The 19,426-nt window shown below is 41.6% G+C and overlaps 2 protein-coding genes across 4 annotated transcripts in view; one reads left to right on the top strand and one right to left on the bottom strand.

Moving 5' to 3' along the window:
- Positions 1-19,426, top strand: part of CCDC191 (coiled-coil domain containing 191) — a 97,255-nt gene that overhangs the window by 27,511 nt on the left and 50,318 nt on the right. For all 3 annotated transcript variants that reach the window (XR_013445275.1, XM_036107139.2, XM_078066261.1), the window contains one exon: positions 6,264-6,454. Coding sequence is in view for 2 of the 3 variants with exons in the window: in XM_036107139.2 (XP_035963032.2) it covers positions 6,264-6,454 (191 nt within the window). In the remaining variant the exon portion in view is untranslated. The remainder of the gene's footprint in view (positions 1-6,263; positions 6,455-19,426) is intronic.
- ZDHHC23 (zDHHC palmitoyltransferase 23) overlaps positions 6,306-19,426 on the bottom strand; it is a 76,437-nt gene continuing 63,316 nt past the window's right edge. Inside the window, exon 5 of the mRNA XM_036107154.2 lies at positions 6,306-6,437. Within this exon, the coding sequence (XP_035963047.1) occupies positions 6,419-6,437 (19 nt within the window). The 3' untranslated portion in view covers positions 6,306-6,418. The remainder of the gene's footprint in view (positions 6,438-19,426) is intronic.

The raw sequence follows: 19,426 nt of genomic DNA, 5'->3' as shown, positions 1-19,426 counted from the left end.
GGGTGGCTCAGTTGGTTAAGCGACTGTCTTCGGCTCAGGTCATGATCCTGGAGTCCTGGGATCGAGTCCCACATCAGGCTCCCTGCTCAGCGGGGAGTCTGCTTCTCCCTCTGGCTCTCCTCCCTGTCATGCTCTCTGTCTCTCATTCTCTCTCTCTCAAATAAATAAATAAAATCTTTAAAAAAAAAAAAAAAAAAAGTCTGTGATCTTTGCTGCTTGTGAAAGTTGAAGAGAACAATGAAAGATGAGTTGATACTAACAAATCTTAATTCTGTGCGGGAAGTTTTGGTTTGCTTGTTTGGTTGGATTTTTCTGTTAGAGAGTAAGATTATAGTGACCCAAAGGAATCATTGTTAATGTTGTGCTTACGGCATAGCACCTTCCAAAAGGCCACCCCACACTAAACCAGGGGAACATGGAGATATATGGAAAAGAAGCCTGGATTTTTCTGACAAGATGATGAAAACTGTAGTTAAGTACCTCATTTATATAGCACGATTCATCCCCAAAGATCTTCGTTCTGTCGGGACTGCCTACATGCCACTGAAGTAAAGCCATTTCTAAGGGGAAACATAGCAACCATCCTCTCTATGTTTGAGGAAGGAAATGAAGGAAAAGCCTCTTTGCAAATAAAACTTCAGAGAAAGAAATGTCAGGCACACACGTGAAGGACGTTGGGATTCATGTAACTCTCCCTCTAAGCTTATTGCCAAAGAGCACGTGTGGTATGCATTTTAGGAGGGGTTTGAAACATCATTATATATTACTTCATACAGCTAACTCTGGGAAATTTCCAAGTAAAATTTTATCGGCATTAGTAAGGAGGTTGTTTATTCTGCTGTTCTTTCTTCCTTACCCTCGCCCTATGAGTCACTCACGTTTCCCATTCTCCCAGAAGGGACAGTGAAGGCCATTTTACCAAAATATCATGTTGGTGTTTTGCTTTTCAAAATGCCATGAAGCCGTTTTTGAGCCAGAGGTTCCAATTCGTGTATAAGTAATTTTTTGTCTTTTGAAAAAAGTACTGATTAAATTCTGCTTTTAAAGAAATAAGAGCCTTTAGCATAAATGGAGCCCATTCCGTAAAATTTTACAGCGTAGAATATCTTTTCCCCTAAATACTAGACATTTCAGGTGACTATTTTTAAGGATCTTGAGAACCAAATGACATAGAAACATAGAAACAAATGACATCACATCATTGTCTTACTGTCAGACTACCCTGGAGGTGAACCTAACATTTGTCTAATATATTCTGAGGTGAGCTCTACTCTCGGTAGTTCGAGTGTGTGTGGCTGGGGGTGGGGGAGAATGGGCAGGGAGTGGGGATTGGTGGAGGGGGGAAGGAAGTCTGGAAGAGGAAGAAGGAGAGTTCATGGGAAGCAGCAGGTCTGCCCTCCCTAAAGACACGAGGCCCTGAGCTACGTTGGGGAAGGAGGACTGTCCTAATGAATAGTCAGGTTATAGGCTGTATTGTGATCATTCTTCTTTACAAGATCCCAGAGAGTTTTGCTCATTAAGAATTTACTGTATGGTAAGACTAAGCAATTGCTTTCTGAAATTGTATTATTTCTGAAGTGAAAACAGAATTAGATTAATAAAAGCAATATTATTGATTAAAGTTCTTAGCAGAATTAAGAAGAATTTACGAAATGTCCTAATGTTGGCAGTACATACTCACACATTTATGAGTGAAGTGATATAATGTCTGATGTATGGGATTTATTTATAAATATTCCAGAAAAAAAAATGGATGGAAAGAGAAAATAAGATCAGCAAAATGTTGGTAATTTTTATTTTTTTTATTTTTTTTAAGATTTTATTTATTTATTTGACAGAGAGAGACACAGCGAGAGAGGGAACATAAGCAGGGGGAGTGGGAGAGGGAGAAGCAGGCTCCCCACTGAGCAGGGAGCCCGATGCGGGGCTCCATCCCAGGACCCTGGGATCATGACCTGAGCCGAAGGCAGACGCCTAACGACTGAGCCACCCAGGCGCCCCAAAATGTTGGTAATTTTTAAAAGCTGAATGAGGGGTTTATTCTTCTGTTCTACTTTTGGGTATGTTTGTTAAATTTCTGTAATAAGGGTGTTTTTTGTTTTTATTTTAAGTTTAAAAAAGGAAAGAGAAAAAACTTAAATACAGAAGTTAAAAGAGCATTGCATCTTCCAGGATATAACAAAATAGCTTTTTGTCTGTAACCAGGGTTAGCATTTCACACAGCAGTGGTTGTCAAAGTGTAGGCCTCTGGGCTTTTCCATGGAACCAGGCATTGTCCAGGTCTTAGCACTGTGTGCAGAGAACTGAATCTATTTTCCCTAATGTAATTAGTTATAGGAGTATTTATGCTCTGGGGTAGGGGGCACAATGACTTCCTCTCTTTTCTTTGGGGCATAAGTATGAAAATCAGGAGTAGGGTGGGACACAGGATACTCCGTCCCAGGGGCATTCATTTTGCCCTGATAGGATCCTCCTCTCCCCAACCCCCAGGGACTGCAAAGGTTCGTGGGGCTTTTGCATAGCTGGAGTGGTCCCCAAAAGGAAAAAAGTTACTTCCTTGGGTAGCTTTAGAGCGCCTATTACTTTTAAAAGCCAGGGAGCAGCAAGGAGTCACCTGGGGTCCTAGGGGGCGTGTAGCTTTCTTGCTAACGTGGAGGAGAGCCTTGGCCAACTCCCCTCGACCACTGGTTGCACCACAGTTAGTTGTGTTCAGCAGAAATAAATTGTAAACTTGTTGACATTTTTGTCCTCTTTACAGTGCATTGTTTATTTTTCCATGACTGAGAATTTTGATGCAATTATCATTGAGCTTTCTGACAAAAGGGAAATAGCTGAGGAATTTTGATGAGTTACCCACTTCATTAATCAGAACAAGCATCTCTAGTGACGGGGTTAGAATTACAATGAAGATTAGATAGCAAATTGCTGTTCCACCTAACGTCAATCATTCTCCGTGACAGCAGTGTGATTACACTTCAGGGAAGAGCTTTTCTTGCCAACAAAACGAGGGCAACTCCAGTGCAGGTAATAAATTTAGCAGGGCGAGCTGTCATTTCTTCTCTTGAGTGGAATCCTTAACGATCAAATGATGTCTTGTAGAAGATTTTGAGACGAGAAGAGCATTTCCCTTAAAAACTTTCTAAATTTCACTTTGTAGTATTTTATTTTATAAATTATTAGAGATAAAGTATTTAGGAACAGTTCTTCCCACCGTGATTTTCAGTATTTTACTTACCTGTAGGAAGCCTTAATTTTCACTACCACCACTATGTTAAAGCGATGTGGAAGTTAAAATCAATGACTGTATTTGAAAATCCTTCAGAAATAAAACATGGTGCAGAAATAAAGGAACTAGGTAAGAAAGGGACGGAGGTCAGCCTAGTCATCCAGCTAGTTAAAACATTAAATTCTGAAATAGAACTTACTAAATAGAATGAATTAAAGAGAGTGTATTCCTCTTCCAACCCGATTGTGCTTTTAAATAATAGTTCTTGTTTCCGAGAGCAAAAGGATAGAGCAGGGTTGTTGCTCCCGAGTGTAGCACTGAAGAGGAGAAGCAGGCCTGGGAACAGCAGGGACTCAGCGGGGGGGAGAGGTAATAGAAAGAATAAATAGATCATGACTATGGAAGTATGCCACTTCTCATCCCTTCTAAATAAAAGCAGAGTGCTAGCATCTTCCAGAGAAGACAGGACTGAGAATATTTTCCTTTCCCAAATATTTTCCTCCAAGCACATTTATGGGACTCCTGTTTGCCTGAATAACGTTTGCTCTGAATCAAGAATAAGTGGCTATTCTTGGTTCACACTTGTATTTTTTCATTTAAATTTTAATGGGATTGCTCTTTTGAATAGGCAGGAAAAACCAGTAATTTGATTTCAAGAAAGCAGTTGCTATGAGTCTGTCACTTTGCTGTTACTAACTTCTATGTAGTGAAACTGAATTATAGACCTTTAAAACTGATCATTTTGCTTTCAAAGTCTAAACTTAACTATTTTAAAGAAATATGTTGACTATAGCATTTAGGAACTCAAATTTTCCCTTCTTAAATTCAGTTATGTTCCAGTGGTGCTCTTCTACCATAGTTAGTTATGTACTGACTTCTTTCTCTTTCGGTATAAAAGAAGCAGAGATTTTGCCCTTCATTTTTAGGAGACGTTTTGCCTAATAGATTAGGTCATCAGGATGCCAGAATGTTTCGGTTTTAGCCTTAGGTGTACAACTAACTTTTCACTCTGTGAATTTAGTCATTAACTCTTCTCTCCTTGAAGTTCAGCTTGGTAAGGTAAATCATAATAATATCTGCAGTCTCTCTATTTTGTAATGATGGTCTACAAATTAATAGTGCATGTAATATTGTGCTTACAGTAATGCCTTGAACTTAATAGACAAGGAATGTAGAAATCCAAGAAGCACGCTATTAATAGTGTTATTATTGTCCAGGTGGATTATGTTTATACTATTTCATCATTAGAAATATTCCAGGAGTTAAAATTAGAGATAGCTGTACATCAATAGGAGTCTCTTAAATGAATCTGGTAGACAGAGGATATTTTCTTTTGACTATGGCACACAAGTTAACAATATATTTTTTTCATGCTTTATTTTGTGGGTTAGACAGACAAGTAATAATGCAAAAACTCAAGCTGGCAGCTGTGTGTCTTTGCCTTTTTATGACTGCAGGCATATCCTGTATTCAGCAAATCTCCCTTCCTCCCTCCCTCCCTGTCTTCTCTTCTTCCCTTCTTTCCGTGGGATCTAAGGTGAAGGTCTAGACAGTACGCCCTCATTTGACATAATGGAAAGGGAATGAGAGCTTTTTAAAGTTTGCCATGGTTTCTCCTAATAAATAATAATAAAGAAGATTCTGTAATTTGTCTAAATGGGAATAGAACTGAATTCTTGTGTAAGAAAACATTCCTAGCCAAATGGGCTATTTCTAAGAATTCTAACATATGCTCCCTTAGGTTATTAGTCTTTTAATTTATTTGCCCTCTTAATTTTGTTCAGAGTTCCCCAATTTAAACCCAGTGGTGGCTGCTTACTAAATGTTGAAATAGTGAAAGATAAGTGTTGTTACACAGATAGAAGCAGTAAATAACAGCTGACCCTGGTAGGGCTAGCAAGTGCTTGAAGCTGGTCATCAGGCACCCCCTCTGTCTCCCACAGAGTCACTTTCTATGAGGTTACTTTCTATTTTATTGCTATCAACACTTGGTACAACTCTCAGATTTGCCATTTTCATTCATGGGACCGAGTCCCTTCCTTATGGAGGCTCACAGTCTAGTGGAAACCAGTAAACAGGTGGTTATAATACAGTGTAATGAGTGTTTTGATGGAAAGCAGAGGTTGCTCTGGGAACATAGTGGAAGGACACTTATATTTGGGGAGAGCAGTTGGTAACAGGAGAACTTCCAGAGAGAAGTGAGTCCTGAAGTAGCCAGTCAAAGAAAGGGCAGAAAAGGAGGACCAAGAAATTAGTATGAACATAGGAAAGTGTTAAACAGTGTGGTTGATGTAAGGTCAAGAGCTGAAAGTTATGTGATGTAGTGGGAACATTAAGTTTACCTTGAAGGTAGGAGATGTAGGCAAGGGCTAGAGAGATTTACTAGGACCGTGAGTAAAGTTCTTCTCTAGGGACATCCTTAGGCTCAGTAGAACCTGTCTTGTTGTCAGATGCATGTAGTGGAAGATCCCAAGCATCCTGAGCATCTGGTCTCTCTAGGCACTCACCAGAGCTCTGTCATGGTCAGTGGTGGCTCAGCTGAAGCTGTTGTTTTAGCTGTCTTATTTCCAGGGACCAGAGTCCCCCATTCTGTTCCTCATGGGATCTTCCATGTTCCTTTGTGCAGGACATCAGCAGCGTTAGTAATAGGAATGAATTACTCAGGTGGTATTTACACTCCAAGACAAGCTGGCAAGCCTACTGGAAGCAGGTGTTTCAAGCTTTTCAAACGAGTCCCTTAACTCGGGTCTTCGAAGTGACTGTTACTCGGGATCCCCATCGGACCGATGCCTTACAATGAGAACTAAGTATTGGAGTTTAAGTCGTGAGCCCGAGAGTACCTCAGCTGCATGACTTGAATATTTGTCGTCATTATTAGCAGAAAGCAATTATACTTTGCTTCTCTTCCATCAAGACAACAGTTCCTAGATTTGTTAGAAGAAGTGTGAGGGGGAAATCTGAGGTGACAGCTCTCGGTATCAGATATTAGAGAAACTAGTGCTCATCCGTGGTGATTTTCCACATGTTTCCGTTGCAGTGTCAAAAACGGTATTTCTCTGCCTGGCACGAGCTGATCCTTGATCACAGGATTAAGCTGGGAAAAGCTGGGACCCTGTCCAACTGGAAGTTCCAACTGAAGGTCCTGCGGGCCTGGAGAGACTACACAAGATCCCAGAAGTTGGCGCGGGAGACTCAAGCCATGCAGAATGACCTTAGGGAAGAAAACAGGTACTGTTATTTTTATCATGAAAACCGTGGTGTTTTTAGGACATTTTTCCTCCTGAAGAATTCTGAAATAAACTCTAAAAAGTACGTCATCCATTATAAAATGTGGTAATCCCTGTTTTTCTGTATTACATCCCAAACTAGAAACTTTTAACTGAGAAATGTAAGCAAAAAAAATTTTAATTAAAATATGCTAATGTCCATGCTTTCCTTTTTGATGGAAGCAAGTATTATGCTTTTTCTCTTGTCTTCTGGTGTCCTAGCATTGCACCTTGGACCATCTTACAATTCAGAAGACAGAGTTTGGTTTATACGCCAGTAATTCTCATTGGTAGAAATCCCTGTCTGCACAGAGCATGTTAATTAGGGACACAGGGAACATTCATCTAGGAGGACAGACCTGCCAAGGTGATTTCTCCCACTCCTCCATCTTTTGTTCCACACCTTGTTTAGAGATTTTTGATACCTTTATATCAGCTCCCTCTTAGGCTTGTGAATGACATAGAATTTGTCTTCAAATAAAACTTGCTTTGTCCTATCATCTTAAAATTAAATACATTTTCTTCTTTTCATTTCCAAGTTCAACTTTGCACCCTTGAACCAAAATCATGGCTTTAAAAGGAACCATTTGTTTATTTGGGGGCGGGTACAGTTTATGTTCTTGTGTGTATTCACTTCTCTCACCGGCAACTCTGTTAGCCATTCAGGGTGAAACTTGAATGAATGGTGTGTGAAATCATTGTTACGTAGAGGGAAATGGTGCCCCCAGTAGTTGTGTAACCCTGTGACAGCATCAGGCCCTGGGGTGGATACACAGGAGCCTAATGCCTGGCCTCACAGTTCTGTGGGGAAGACAAGATCTAGAAATAGGACAGGTGTTGAGCAGCATCATAAACTGCACAGTGCATCCCCTCTGTTGCTGAGAATTTAGCAGAACGAGGTGTCACAGGGATTGAGGAGGCTCCTACAGAGTGCCAGGAAGGGCTTTATCAGGAAGGTGGGTCATGAGCTGGACTCCGTACCGTAAGTAGAATGCTCCTAGGTGGGGACGAGGAGATGAGGTAATGGCGTGTAGTGTAGCCATCCAGGTTGGTTGGAAGATCATCAGCTATGTGGTTCTCAAGTTCATCAACCTGTGAAAGGCCTTGAATGCCAAGACAAGGAGTTTAGGGATTCTTTGTTAAATAAAGGTGAATTCTTGACCGATTTTAAGCAGAAGGATGACCTAGTCAATTTCCCTTTCTTTACAGTATGCCAGGGGGAATCTTCAGTTGGGGGGAAAAAGGCAGCATAGAAAACTCTTTCCCATAATTTGTTTCTAAGTTCTCAGGATCCAGTGACTGATACAAGGAATTGGAATGATAGCCTACTGAAAAAGGATTGGCTAGCAGGATTTGCTGGATAAAGGAGGGAAACTGGAGGTGCTATAAAGGGGAAGCAACATGAGTGAGGGCATGAAGGGAGTGGAAATTCAGTGGTGAAGTTAAAAGTGGCCTGTGAAATTTACATGCCAGAAGAAACTTGTAGAAGAAAAATCTGAAGAACTTGAGATTTCATTCCAATTAAACTGTTTAAATATAAAAATCACTAAATGGGGATTTCATAATAGCATGATGTGCCAATTTTTTTTTAAAGATCTTAGAACTTTTTGTCTCGTATCTGTGAATTATTTTCAGGTGTCTATTTTTAAATGTTCAGAATGGGTACTACATTTTTTTTTTTAAGTGCCAGAGTTAGAAAACACATAATAATTTTTTTACTACAAAACTTTAGAGCAAAAAAATCTTAGAGTAGGAAGTCACCTCAGGGATCGTCTAATCCTGCCTGTCATTTTACAGATGTTAAAAGTAAGGTCTGGAGAGAGTAAACGAGATAAGGTAAGAGTAGCTAATCCACAACGAGAGTCTGGTCTTTTTGATTCTGAGTCAGATACTTTTTCCTATACCACCCTGCTTCTGTGTTAAATGTTAAATTGCATCTAGGTGGTGGTTCCCTAAGACAGCCATATTTTTCAGTTATATGGCAACTTACTTTAGATGGTTGCAGATGAAAAATAAAGTAGCAATTAACAAATGACAAGTAATGCCAGAAACATATGAGAAGAAAGGAGCTATTAAATACAAACCTCCTTTGTGTTGCCTTCCTGCAAATCCCTGGCTCTCTACATGTTTTTCTTTGTTCTAGAAATTAAGTTGGGTGATTTTGTTCCAAGAAGGTCGGGATATTAAAGGTGGGGAAAAAGCTCAGAGGTAGATACTGTGAGCAGAAACCAAGAAATGTCAGTGGGATTGAGCGTGTCTGGAGAGCCTCTTTTCTGTGTTTATCAGAGTTTCTCCTAGTACCTCAGTGGACACCAAGTATACATTTGTTGAGTATAAATGAGTCAGTGAGTGAATGAGTTCATTTGCTTCCTCTCTTGTAATTTAACTTGATAGTGTCTTCAAGCATTTTTTTCTAATAATGAGCTCAAGGAATATAATGGGTTACTCACTGTAGAAACTAAACTCTCACCAGATTGGCAAAACACAGGTGGTTCTGTGGCCTATCCACCTGGACATGGAAATCATTTGCTATGCCCATTACTCGGATGTCAGCTGTGTCCTCATCCTCCAGCTCCTGCATCCACATCTGTTTTTGACACCTGGGGTTTTCCCCTCACTGGCCTGTCCCCTGTGCAAGGGCCAGCTTTCCTGGCTTCTTCCTTCCCTTCTTCCTTTATTTCTTTCTTTTCTTTTCTTTAATTTTCTTTCTTTTCTTTTCTTCCTTTCTTTCTTTCTCTCTCTCTCCCTCCTATTTTTATCTATCTCTTTTCTTTTAAAAGTAGTTATGGAAATGGTATTATAAAATTTCAATACAATATCGTAATACAATCTCAACATGAACAAATATTCCCAGACCCTGAGAATTCACTTGCTTAGGTAATACAACAAAACCCTGGTGTACACACCAAGTTAGGCCTTTTGATGTGGTGGTATTGGAATTTGAACTGTATTTTTAATCTGCTTGTTAGCATGTTCTCTTTCAAAGCTGCCTTTAGTTCTTCCATTGCTCCTCTCTCCCTTCCTCTCTCAAATTTATGGCCAGCCCTGGATAAAATTAGGAAGAAGTGGGGTTTGTTTTCAGCATCCTCCCCCAGCCCTTCCTGAGCCCCTGATTTCTCAGTTCTTCCCTGAGAAGCACCTCTGTCCTTCCCTTATTAACCTCCACATTGCCTGCAGTCCTGCCCTCTCTTGCACCAGAGCTCTGGGCCTTTCCTGGAATATGCTTTTATCTCTTCCCTTTGTCCCTCAAGCCCCACATGCTTTTTTACTGTGATCCTCAGTTGATGTTATCCCTCTCAGGAAACTGCTTATATTTTCACAGGTGTTGTCTGGAAACAGTGCCCAAAATGTCAGTGATGGGGATTTGAGGATTTGAGGGTCCTATGGCCAGCCAGTGGACAAACTGGCCCTTTGACATCCCTCAAACCATGGCATTCATTTGTTCACTCATTCTTTGATTCTGTTTGATGGAATTTATTCTTTCAGCCAACCAGCTTTACTGACGTTTACTGGGTACTAGGCTCTCTCCTAAGTCCAGGGAGGGGGACTTGGAAAAAAGTGTTAAACACTTACCTTCTAGGAGTTTTCAGTCTAAATGAAGTGAAAAATGGTACCCGAATACTAAAAATAATTACAACAGAAGGCACCATAAGAAAAATACTTAGGAATGACATAGACTTGGCTATCGTGCATTATAATCCCCCGAGGAGCTTTTTAAAAATAGGAATTCATGGGCCCCATCTTCTGAGAGAGATAGAAATATGGCTAAGTAGAAGAGGGCGTTTTTGTTTTGTTTTGTTTTTTGTTTTTTTATTTATTTATTTTTTTAATTTTATTATGTTATGTTAGTCACCATAAAATATATCATTAGTTTTTGCTGTGGTGATCCATGATCCATTGTTTTCGTATAACACCCAGTGCTCCATGCAGTACGTGCCCTCCTTAATACCCATCACCGGGCTAACCAATCCCCCCTCCCCCCTCCCCTCTAAAACCCTGTTTGTTTCTCAGAGTCCATAGTCTGTCATGGTTCATCTCTCCCTCCAATTCCCCCCCCCTCATTTTTCCCTTCCTTCTCCTAGTGTCCTCCATGCTATTCCTTATGTTCCACAAATAAGTGAAACCATATGATAATTGACTTTCTCTGCTTGACTTATTTCACTTAGCATAATCTCCTCCAGTCCCATCCATGTTGATGTAAAAGTTGGGTATTCATCCTGTCTGATGGCTGAGTAATATTCCATTGTATATATGGACCACGTCTTCTTTATCCATTCATCTGTTGAAGGGCATCTCGGCTCTTTCCACAGTTTGGCTATTGCGGACATTGCTGCTATGAACGTTGGGGTGCATATGGCCCTTCTTTTCACTACATCTGTGTCTTTGGGGTAAATACCCAGTAGTGCAATTGCTGGGTCATAGGGTAGCTCTATTTTTAATGTCTTGAGGAACCTCCACACTGTTTTCCAAAGTGGCTGTACCAACTTGCATTCCCACCAACAGTGTAAGAGGGTTCCCCTTTCTCCACAACCTCTCCAACATTTGTTGTTTCTTTCCCTGTCCATTTTTGCCATTCTAACTGGTGTAAGGTGGTATCTCAGTGTGGTTTTGATTTGAATTTCCCTGATGGCTAATGATGATGAACATTTTTTCATGTGTCTGTTAGCCATTTGTATGTCTTCTTCAGAGAAGTGTCTTTTCATATCTTCTGCCCACTTTTTGACTTGATTATTTGTTTTTTGGGTGTTGAGTTTGAGAAGTTCTTTATAGATCTTGGATACCAGCCCTTTATCTGTAGTGTCATTTGCAAATATCTTCTTCCATTCTGTGGGTTGCCTCTTTGTTTTGTTGACTGTTTCCTTTGCTGTGCAGAAGCTTTTTATCTTGATGAAGTCCCAAAAGTTCATTTTTGCTTCTGTTTCACTAGCTTTTGGAGATGTATCTTGAAAGAAGTTGCTGTGGCCGATGTCAAAGAGGTTACTGCCTATGTTCTCCTCTAGGATTTGGATGGATTCCTGTCTCACATTGAAGTCTTTCATCCACTTTATCTTTGTGAATGGTGTTAGAGAATGGTTGAGTTTCATTCTTCTGCACGTGGCTGTCCAATTTTCTCAGCACCATTTATTGAAGAGACTGTCTTTTTTCCATTGCATGTTTTTCCCTGCTTTTTCAAAGATTATTTGACCTTAGAGTTGAGGGTCCATATCTGGGTTCTCTATTCTGTTCCACTGGTCTGTATGTCTGTTTTTGTGCCAGTACCATGCTGTCTTGGTGATCACAGCTTTGTAATATAGCTTGAAATCGGGCAACGTGATGCCCCCAGCTTCGTTTTTCTTTTTCAACATTTCCTTGGCGATTCGGGGTCTTTTCTGATTCCATACAAATTTTAGGATTGTTTGTTCCAGCACTTTGAAAAATGTCATTGGAATTTTGATCGGGATAGCATTGAAGGTATAGATTGCTCTGGGTAGCATAGACATTTTAACAATGTTTATTCTTCCGATCCATGAGCATGGAATATTTTTCCATCTTTTTGTGTCTTCTTCAATTTCTTTCGTGAGTGTTCTGTAGTTCCTAGAGTATAGATCCTTTACCTCTTTGGTTAGGTTTATTCCGAGGTATCTTATGGTTTTTGGTGCTATTGTAAATGGAATCGTTTCTCTAATTTCTCTTTCTACAGTTGCGTTGTTAGTGTATAAGAAAGCAACTGATTTCTGTGCATTGATTTTGTATCCTGCCACATTAATGAATTGCTGTATGAGTTCTAGTAATTTGGGGGTGCAGTCTTTTGGGTTTTCCACATAAAGTATCATGTCGTCTGCGAAAAGAGAGAGTTTGACTTCTTCTTTGCCAATTTGAATACCTTTTATTTCTTTTTGTTGTCTGATTGCTGTTGCTAGGACTTCTAGTACTATGTTGAACCATAGTGGTGAGAGTGGGCATCCTTGACGTGTTCCTGATCTTAAGGGAAAGGCTCTCAGCTTTTCCCCATTGAGGATGATATTCGCTGTGGGTTTTTCATAGATGGATTTTATGAACTTGAGGAATGTTCCCTCTATCCCTATACTCTGGAGAGTTTTAATCAGGAAAGGATGTTGTATTTTGTCAAATGCTTTTTCTGCATCAATTGAGAGGACCATATGGTTCTTCTCCCTCCTCTTACTAATGTGTTCTATCACATTGATTGATTTGTGAATGTTGAAACACCCTTGCATCCCAGGGATAAATCCCACTTGGTTGTGGTGGATGATCCTTTTAATGTATTGTTGGATCCTATGAGCTAGGATTTTGTTGAGGATTTTGGAATCCATATTCATCAGGGATATCGGTCTGAAATTCTCCTTTTTGATGGGGTCTTGGCCTGGTTTGGGGATTAAGGTAATGCTGGCCTCATAGAATGAGTTTGGAAGTTTTCCTTCTGTTTCTACTTTTTGAAACAACTTCAGTAGAATAGGTATTATTTCTTTGAATGTTTGGTAGAATTCCCCAGGGAATCCATCAGGCCCTGGACTCTTGTTTTTTGGGAGGTTTTTGATCACTGCTTCAATCTCGTTACTGGTTATTGGCATATTCAGGTTGTCAGTTTCTTCCTGTTTCAGTCTTGGCAGCTTATAGGTTTCCAGGGAGGCCTCCATTTCATCCAGATTGCTCAGTTTATTGGCATATAGTTATTGATAATTTCTAATAATTGTTTCTATTTCCTTGGTGTTAGTTGTGATCTCTCCCCTTTCATTCATAATTTTATTAATTTGGGTCCTTTCTCTTTTTTTTGGATAAGTCTGGCCAGTGGTTTATCGATCTTATTCTTTCAAAGAACCAACTTCTAGTTTCATTGATCTGATCTACTGTGTTTCTGGCTTCTAATTCATTGATCTCTGCTTTAATTTTAATTATTTCTCTTCTAATGCGTGGCTTAGGCATCGTTTGTTGCTTTTTCTCTAGTTCTTTAAGGTGTAGAGTTAGTTGGTGAATTTGGGATTTTTCTATTTTTTTGAGTGAGGCTTGGATGGCTATGTATTTCCCCCTTAGGACCACCTTTGCAGTATCCCATAGGATTTTGGACCGATGTGTTTTCATTCTCATTGATTTCCATGAATTGTTTAAGTTCTTCTTTGATTTCCTGGTTGACCCAAACATTCTTGAGCAGAGTGGTCTTTAGCTTCCAAGTGTTTGAATTTCTGCCAAATTTTTTCTTGTGATTGAGTTCCAGTTTTAAAGCATTGTGGTCTGAGAATATGCAGGGAATAATCTCAGTCTTTTGGTATCAGTTGAGACCTGATTTGTGACCCAGTATGTGGTCTATTCTGGAGAAAGTTCCATGTGCGCTCGAGAAGAATGAGTATTCTGTTGTTTTAGGGTGGAATGTTCTGTAAATATCTATGAGGTCCATCTGGTCCAATGTATCATTCAAAGCTCTTGTTTCCTTGTTGATTTTCTGCTTAGATGATCTGTCCATTGCTGAGAGTGGAGTATTGAGGTCTCCTACAATTAACATATTGTTATCAATATGACTCTTTATTTTGGTTAACAGTTGGCTTATGTAGATGGCTGCTCGCATGTTGGGGGCATAGATATTTACAATTGTTAGATCTTCTTGTTGGATAGACCCTTTAAGAATGATACAGTGTCCTTCTGTGTCTCTAATTACAGACTTTAGTTTAAAATCTAATTTGTCTGATATAAGAATTGTGACCCCAGCTTTCTTTTGAGGTCCACTGGCATGGAAGATGGATCTCCATCCCTTCACTTTCAGTCTGGATGTATCTTTAGGTTCAAAATGAGTCTCTTGTAGGCAGCGTATGGATGGGTCCTGTCTTTTTATCCAATCTGTAACCCTGTGCCGTTTTATGGGAGCATTTAGGCCATTCACGTTGAGAGTGATTATTGGAAGATATGAATTAATTGTCATCATGTTGCCTGTGAAGACATTGTTTTTATAGATTGTCCCTATAAATTTCTGTTGTATATCACTCTTGGGGTCTTTCTCCTTTTATAGACCCCCCCCTTAATATTTCTTGGAGGGACAGCTTAGTGGTCACATATTCTTTCAGTTTCTGCCAGTCGTGGAAGCTCTGCATCTCTCCATCCATTCTAAATGAAAGCCTTGCCAGATAAAGTATTCTTGGCTGCATGTTCTTCTCATTTAGTACCCTGAATATGTCTTGCCAGGCCTTTCTGGCTTGCCAGGTCTCTGTGGACAGGTCTGACATTATTCTGATGTTCCTCCCTCTGTACATAAGGAATCGCTTCCCCCTAACTGCCCTTAAGATGGTTTCCTTGGTTCTAAGATTTGCAAGTTTTACTATTACATGCGGGGGTGTTGGCCTGTTTTCCTTGATCTTGGGAGGGGTCCTCTCTGCCTCTAGGATGCGAATGTTTATTTCATTCCCCAGATTAGGGAAATTCTCAGCTACGATTTGCTCAAATACATCTTCTAGTCCTCTCTCTCCACTCCCTCCAGGATTCCAATTATTCTGACATTGGAACGCTTCATGGTGTCACTTATTTCTGTGATTCTATTTTCATGGATTCTGAGTTGTTTTTCCCTGGCCTCCTCTTTTCCCTTTTTATCTATTATATTGTCTTCCAGGTCGCTTATTCTCTCTTCTGCCTCAGTTACCCTAGCTGTTAGATTATCTAGATTGGATTGGATCTCACTGATAGCATTTTTAAGTTCTGCCAATTCACCTTTTATTTCTGCCCTTAGAGACTCTATGTTGCCATTAATTGACTTCTCCATTCTAGCCATTGTCTTCACAATTGCTAGCCTGAATTCCATCTCCGACATCTTGGTTATATCTGCATCCATTTGTAAATCTGCAGCATAAGTCATAATCTCTGAGTCTTTTCTATTTTGGGGGCTCCTCCTCCTAGTCATTCTGTTGATGAGTGTTTGAGGGAATGTATAGAGTCCAAATTATTGACCAGGACCCAAGCAAGATGCACCTGTTTTCTTGGGACCTTAGGGTTGCTGTCCTCTTGTTTTCCCAGCCTGTCTTCTGGGGGACGGGCCTGCCGCACTGTTACTCAGGCAACCCTCTTTGGGCGGAGTTGCCCTGCGCCCCTGTGGCGGGGGATGGGCTCAGTGGGAATCAGTTTTAGGGGCTTTTGTTCTCTGGCGGCTTTCCCTGGTGGCTTTCCGCGTCTCTTCCGCGAGTCAGAGCAGAAGAGACCGTTTCCAACCCTCTGCCTCAGAGCAGAGAGACTGCAGTCTGTTCTTCAGTGAGCCCTCCAGGCCACACTGTCTCCGTTTCTGTCCGTGCTGCCATAAACTGCAGCGTCCTGGGTTGTGCGCCCCTCCGCAGCGCTCCCAGTCCTGCCTCCAGGTCGGGGCACGTCTCTGCCCTTTGTGCTTCTAAAACCGCCAGCCGCCCCCAGTTCGCACGCGCGACCCCGCCACTCCGGGGTTCTGCCCCCGCGGCTGCCCTAAAGTCCTTTCCCCGCCGCTACCGGTCTGCGAGTCTGTGCCCGTCCCCAGCACGCGAGGCTGTCGCTCACCGGCGGTGTAGGATCTCCACGGCCAGCTCCCTCCCGCTGCCGTTTATTCTCCGATATCTGCCCGCGGGATCACCGCTCCCCGCTTCATACCTCGAAACCAACCGCTTGCGATATTCTGTTTGTAGAGATCCAGATCTTCTTACATCTCAGGCTGGTTTCGTGGGTGCTCAGAGTGGTCTGATAGATATCCAGCTCAATTCCGGGGACCAGTTGAAATAGGGTCCCCTACTCCTCTGCCATATTTCCTCCTATCCTAAGAGGGAGTTTTTTAATTTGGGGGAAAAACTGGTAAACCAGCACATAGGCAGCTTGTGGGAGAGCAGGCTGGGGTGAGCCCACATGCTAGCCTAGAGGTGGGGAAGCTGAATTGAAAATAGACTGTCAGGTATCCCCATATCCCCACTCCTCGTTTTAGCATTGTTTTGGGCAATCACTTATGGAGTGGAGCCCCTCTGTGAATCATGTTCAGTGCCCTTCCCTCCATGCTCACCTGGGTATCCAGGCGAGACGCTAGAAACTGCATGGCATCCGAAGCTGGTAAAGCTCCTCATAGGTCTGTCAGACAGGCAGGGGGCCCACACTTGCACTGCCTGGCTCGCTTTAAAACTCTTTCAGACAGAATCGTTGTTAGCTTCCACTCTTTCCCTGGGGGCTGCCTGGTGCATTATTGAATGCATTAGCTTATCCATCCCTGTTCCTATTCATCCCAAATGCAGCTGTCCACCCTGCTACTGTTTTCGCGTTCTGCAGCAGATTTCAGCACTCAGTCAAATCACGAGTGTGTGGGTTATTTATTTATCATTTCTCATTTCCTTTTAAAAACTTCAAGACACTTTTTAGATATCTGGTGGTCTTGTCCTAAGATAGTGTTATCTTCCATGATAATTTGTTCTATATATTCAGGGGTGTGTGTGTGGGTGTGTGTCTGTGTGTTTTAAATTAGATCTTTAAAAAAAAAAATCCTGTAGGACAGGCAATGTAGGTCTCGTTTTTTGTTTTTTAGGGTGATACCATTTTTAGGAGGAAACTGAGGCTTAGAAACTTCCAGGTGCTTATCTAGTGTCCCCTGTCTAGTTAGTATTCTTCTGACTTACGGGTTCTAGAACATGCACTGATCACTAAGCATCATTTGAGGTGTTGATTCTAAACAGCACAGTTCATATTTCAATTTCTATTTAAACCTTTATATTTTATATTCTTACGTGTGAGTTAGTAGAAAATACATATTGGTCTCTGCCCCTGGTTTCTGGAACAGAGCTCCTAAAACCCTTATAATTTCCTAAATGATAAGAGTACTAGGAACATCTCTTGTTCTAATATCTTTGACCTCTGCTCCTGACACAGAACTCCTGAAACCCTTGTAATTTCCTGAGTGATAGGAGTGTCTTTTGTTCTAATGAGATAGCTCTGGGTTGGCTCCTGGATGGCTCTTGGATGAGGGTTGGTCACCAGAAAGACCAAGCCATGATCAGAAACTTGGAATTTTTGGCCTTGCCCCCCATTCTCTTGAAAAAGGAAAAAGGCTGAAATGGAGTTAACATCAGTCATAGCTACATGATGAAGCCTCCATAAAATCCCAAAAGTACAGGGTTCAAGGAACTTCCAGGCAGGTGAACACATCCACATTGACACCCCAAGTACATGGGGACAGAAGCTCTTGTGCTCAGGATCCTCCCATACCTCACTTTATGCACAAGGGGCAAGCTGAGCTGGCAAGTAGGAGAAATTCGAATCCCTGGCCTCCTCTGCACTGTGTCTGTGGCAGGCCCCCGAAAGGCGGAGCTCCTGAGCCACTCTTCAGGGGGGGAGGCGATCGGATTAGCCTAGGGAGTTGCCTCAGGGTGAATTCATGGAATATGTTACCTGGTCAAGGATTATTTATATTTAGAAAGAACAACAGAGCAAGGCTACCCAAGGAGTATTGCTGTAGTGGTGGACCGTGAGGAGAACAGGGGTGTATCCGCCAGGCCAGTGGCCCTCCTCAAGATCTCTTTGGATTCCTCTGGGGTGCGCTCCGGTGGGTGGGGAAAGCTTAGGGTCTTCTCAGGTCTTTTCTGAACATGTGTCCTGTCCCGGGCAAGCAGGTTACTTTCTAAATCTTTCATTGCCATGGGGTTTGTTATATCTCCTCTTCCATTTCTGGTTTTGCTGGAGCCCTCCTTCTCTCTCCTTTTTGAGGAGTCTGCCTAAAACTTTATCAATTTTGTTGATCTTTTCACTGATACGTTCTTTTTTTGGTTTTGTTTTGTTTCTATTTGGTTTATTTCTGCTCTAATATTATCTCCTTCCTTCTGCTGGTTTTGGGGTTCTTTCTTTTTCTCCTTTAGGTATAAGGTTAGGTTGTTGGAGATTTTTCTTGCTTCTTGAAGTAGGCCTGTATTGCTATAAACTTCCCTCTTTTTTTAAAGTTTTTATTTAAGGGGCGCCTGGGTGGCTCAGTCGTTAAGCGGCTGCTTTCGGCTTAGGTCATGATCCCAGGGTCCTGGGATCGAGCCCCGCATTGGGCTCCCTGCTCCACGGGAGGCCTGCTTCTCCCTCTCCCACTCCCCCTGCTTGTGTTCCCTCTCTCGCTGCGTCTCTCTCTGTCAAATAAGTAAATAAAATCTTAAAAAAATAATAAAGTTTTTATTTAAATTCTAGTTAACATGCAGTGTAATATTAGTTTGAGGTGAACAATATAGTAACTCAATACTTCCTTACAACACAAAGTGCTTATCACAACAGGTGCACTCCTTAATCCCAATTACCTATTTAAGCCATCCCCCCACCAACCTCCCTTCTGGTAACCATCAGTAAACTAGCAAAGGGGGAAAAAAGAGAGAGAGGGAAAGGATTTTCATCTCTATCCTTCATCATGTTCTTTAATAAACAGGTAAACATAAATGTTTCCCTGAGTTCTGTGAGCTACTGTAGCAAATTATCAAACCCAAGGACGGGGTGGTTGGAACCTCTGATCTATAGCCAATTGATCAGAAGCACAGGTGATAGATAACCTGGGTTTGTGACTGGCATCTGAAGCTGGGGAGTGGGGGGAGGGGGGAGAGTCTTATGGGACTGAGCCCTTAACCTGTGGGATCTGACACTGTCTTTGGGGTAGATAGTATCAGAACTGAGTTGAATTCTTGGATACCATGCTGCATGTCCGAGTTAGTTGCTTGTTGGTGTGGGGAAGAACCTTCAACACATTTGGTGACCGTAGTGCCAGAAGTGAGGTGTTCTCTGAAAGGGTAAAGGAGACACACAGGAGACAAAGACAGTGGGGAAGAACCAGGTTTTTCCCTGCAGAGGAAGGAAAATGAAGTTTTTCCATTATATTTGGTCTTTAGGGACAGCCTTTCTGTGCATGCAGTTACGTAACTGTGATGATCAATTTATATACTCTTGCCAGAAATTCCCAGATTTCAGCTTGGAAGCATCTTGGGACAGGGTGTTTTCC

This window comes from Halichoerus grypus, chromosome 1 (assembly GCF_964656455.1).
Source record: "Halichoerus grypus chromosome 1, mHalGry1.hap1.1, whole genome shotgun sequence".
Lineage (NCBI taxonomy): Eukaryota > Metazoa > Chordata > Mammalia > Carnivora > Phocidae > Halichoerus > Halichoerus grypus.
Note: the sequence above shows the minus strand (reverse complement) of the source record. Positions and strands in the feature narration are given on the sequence as shown.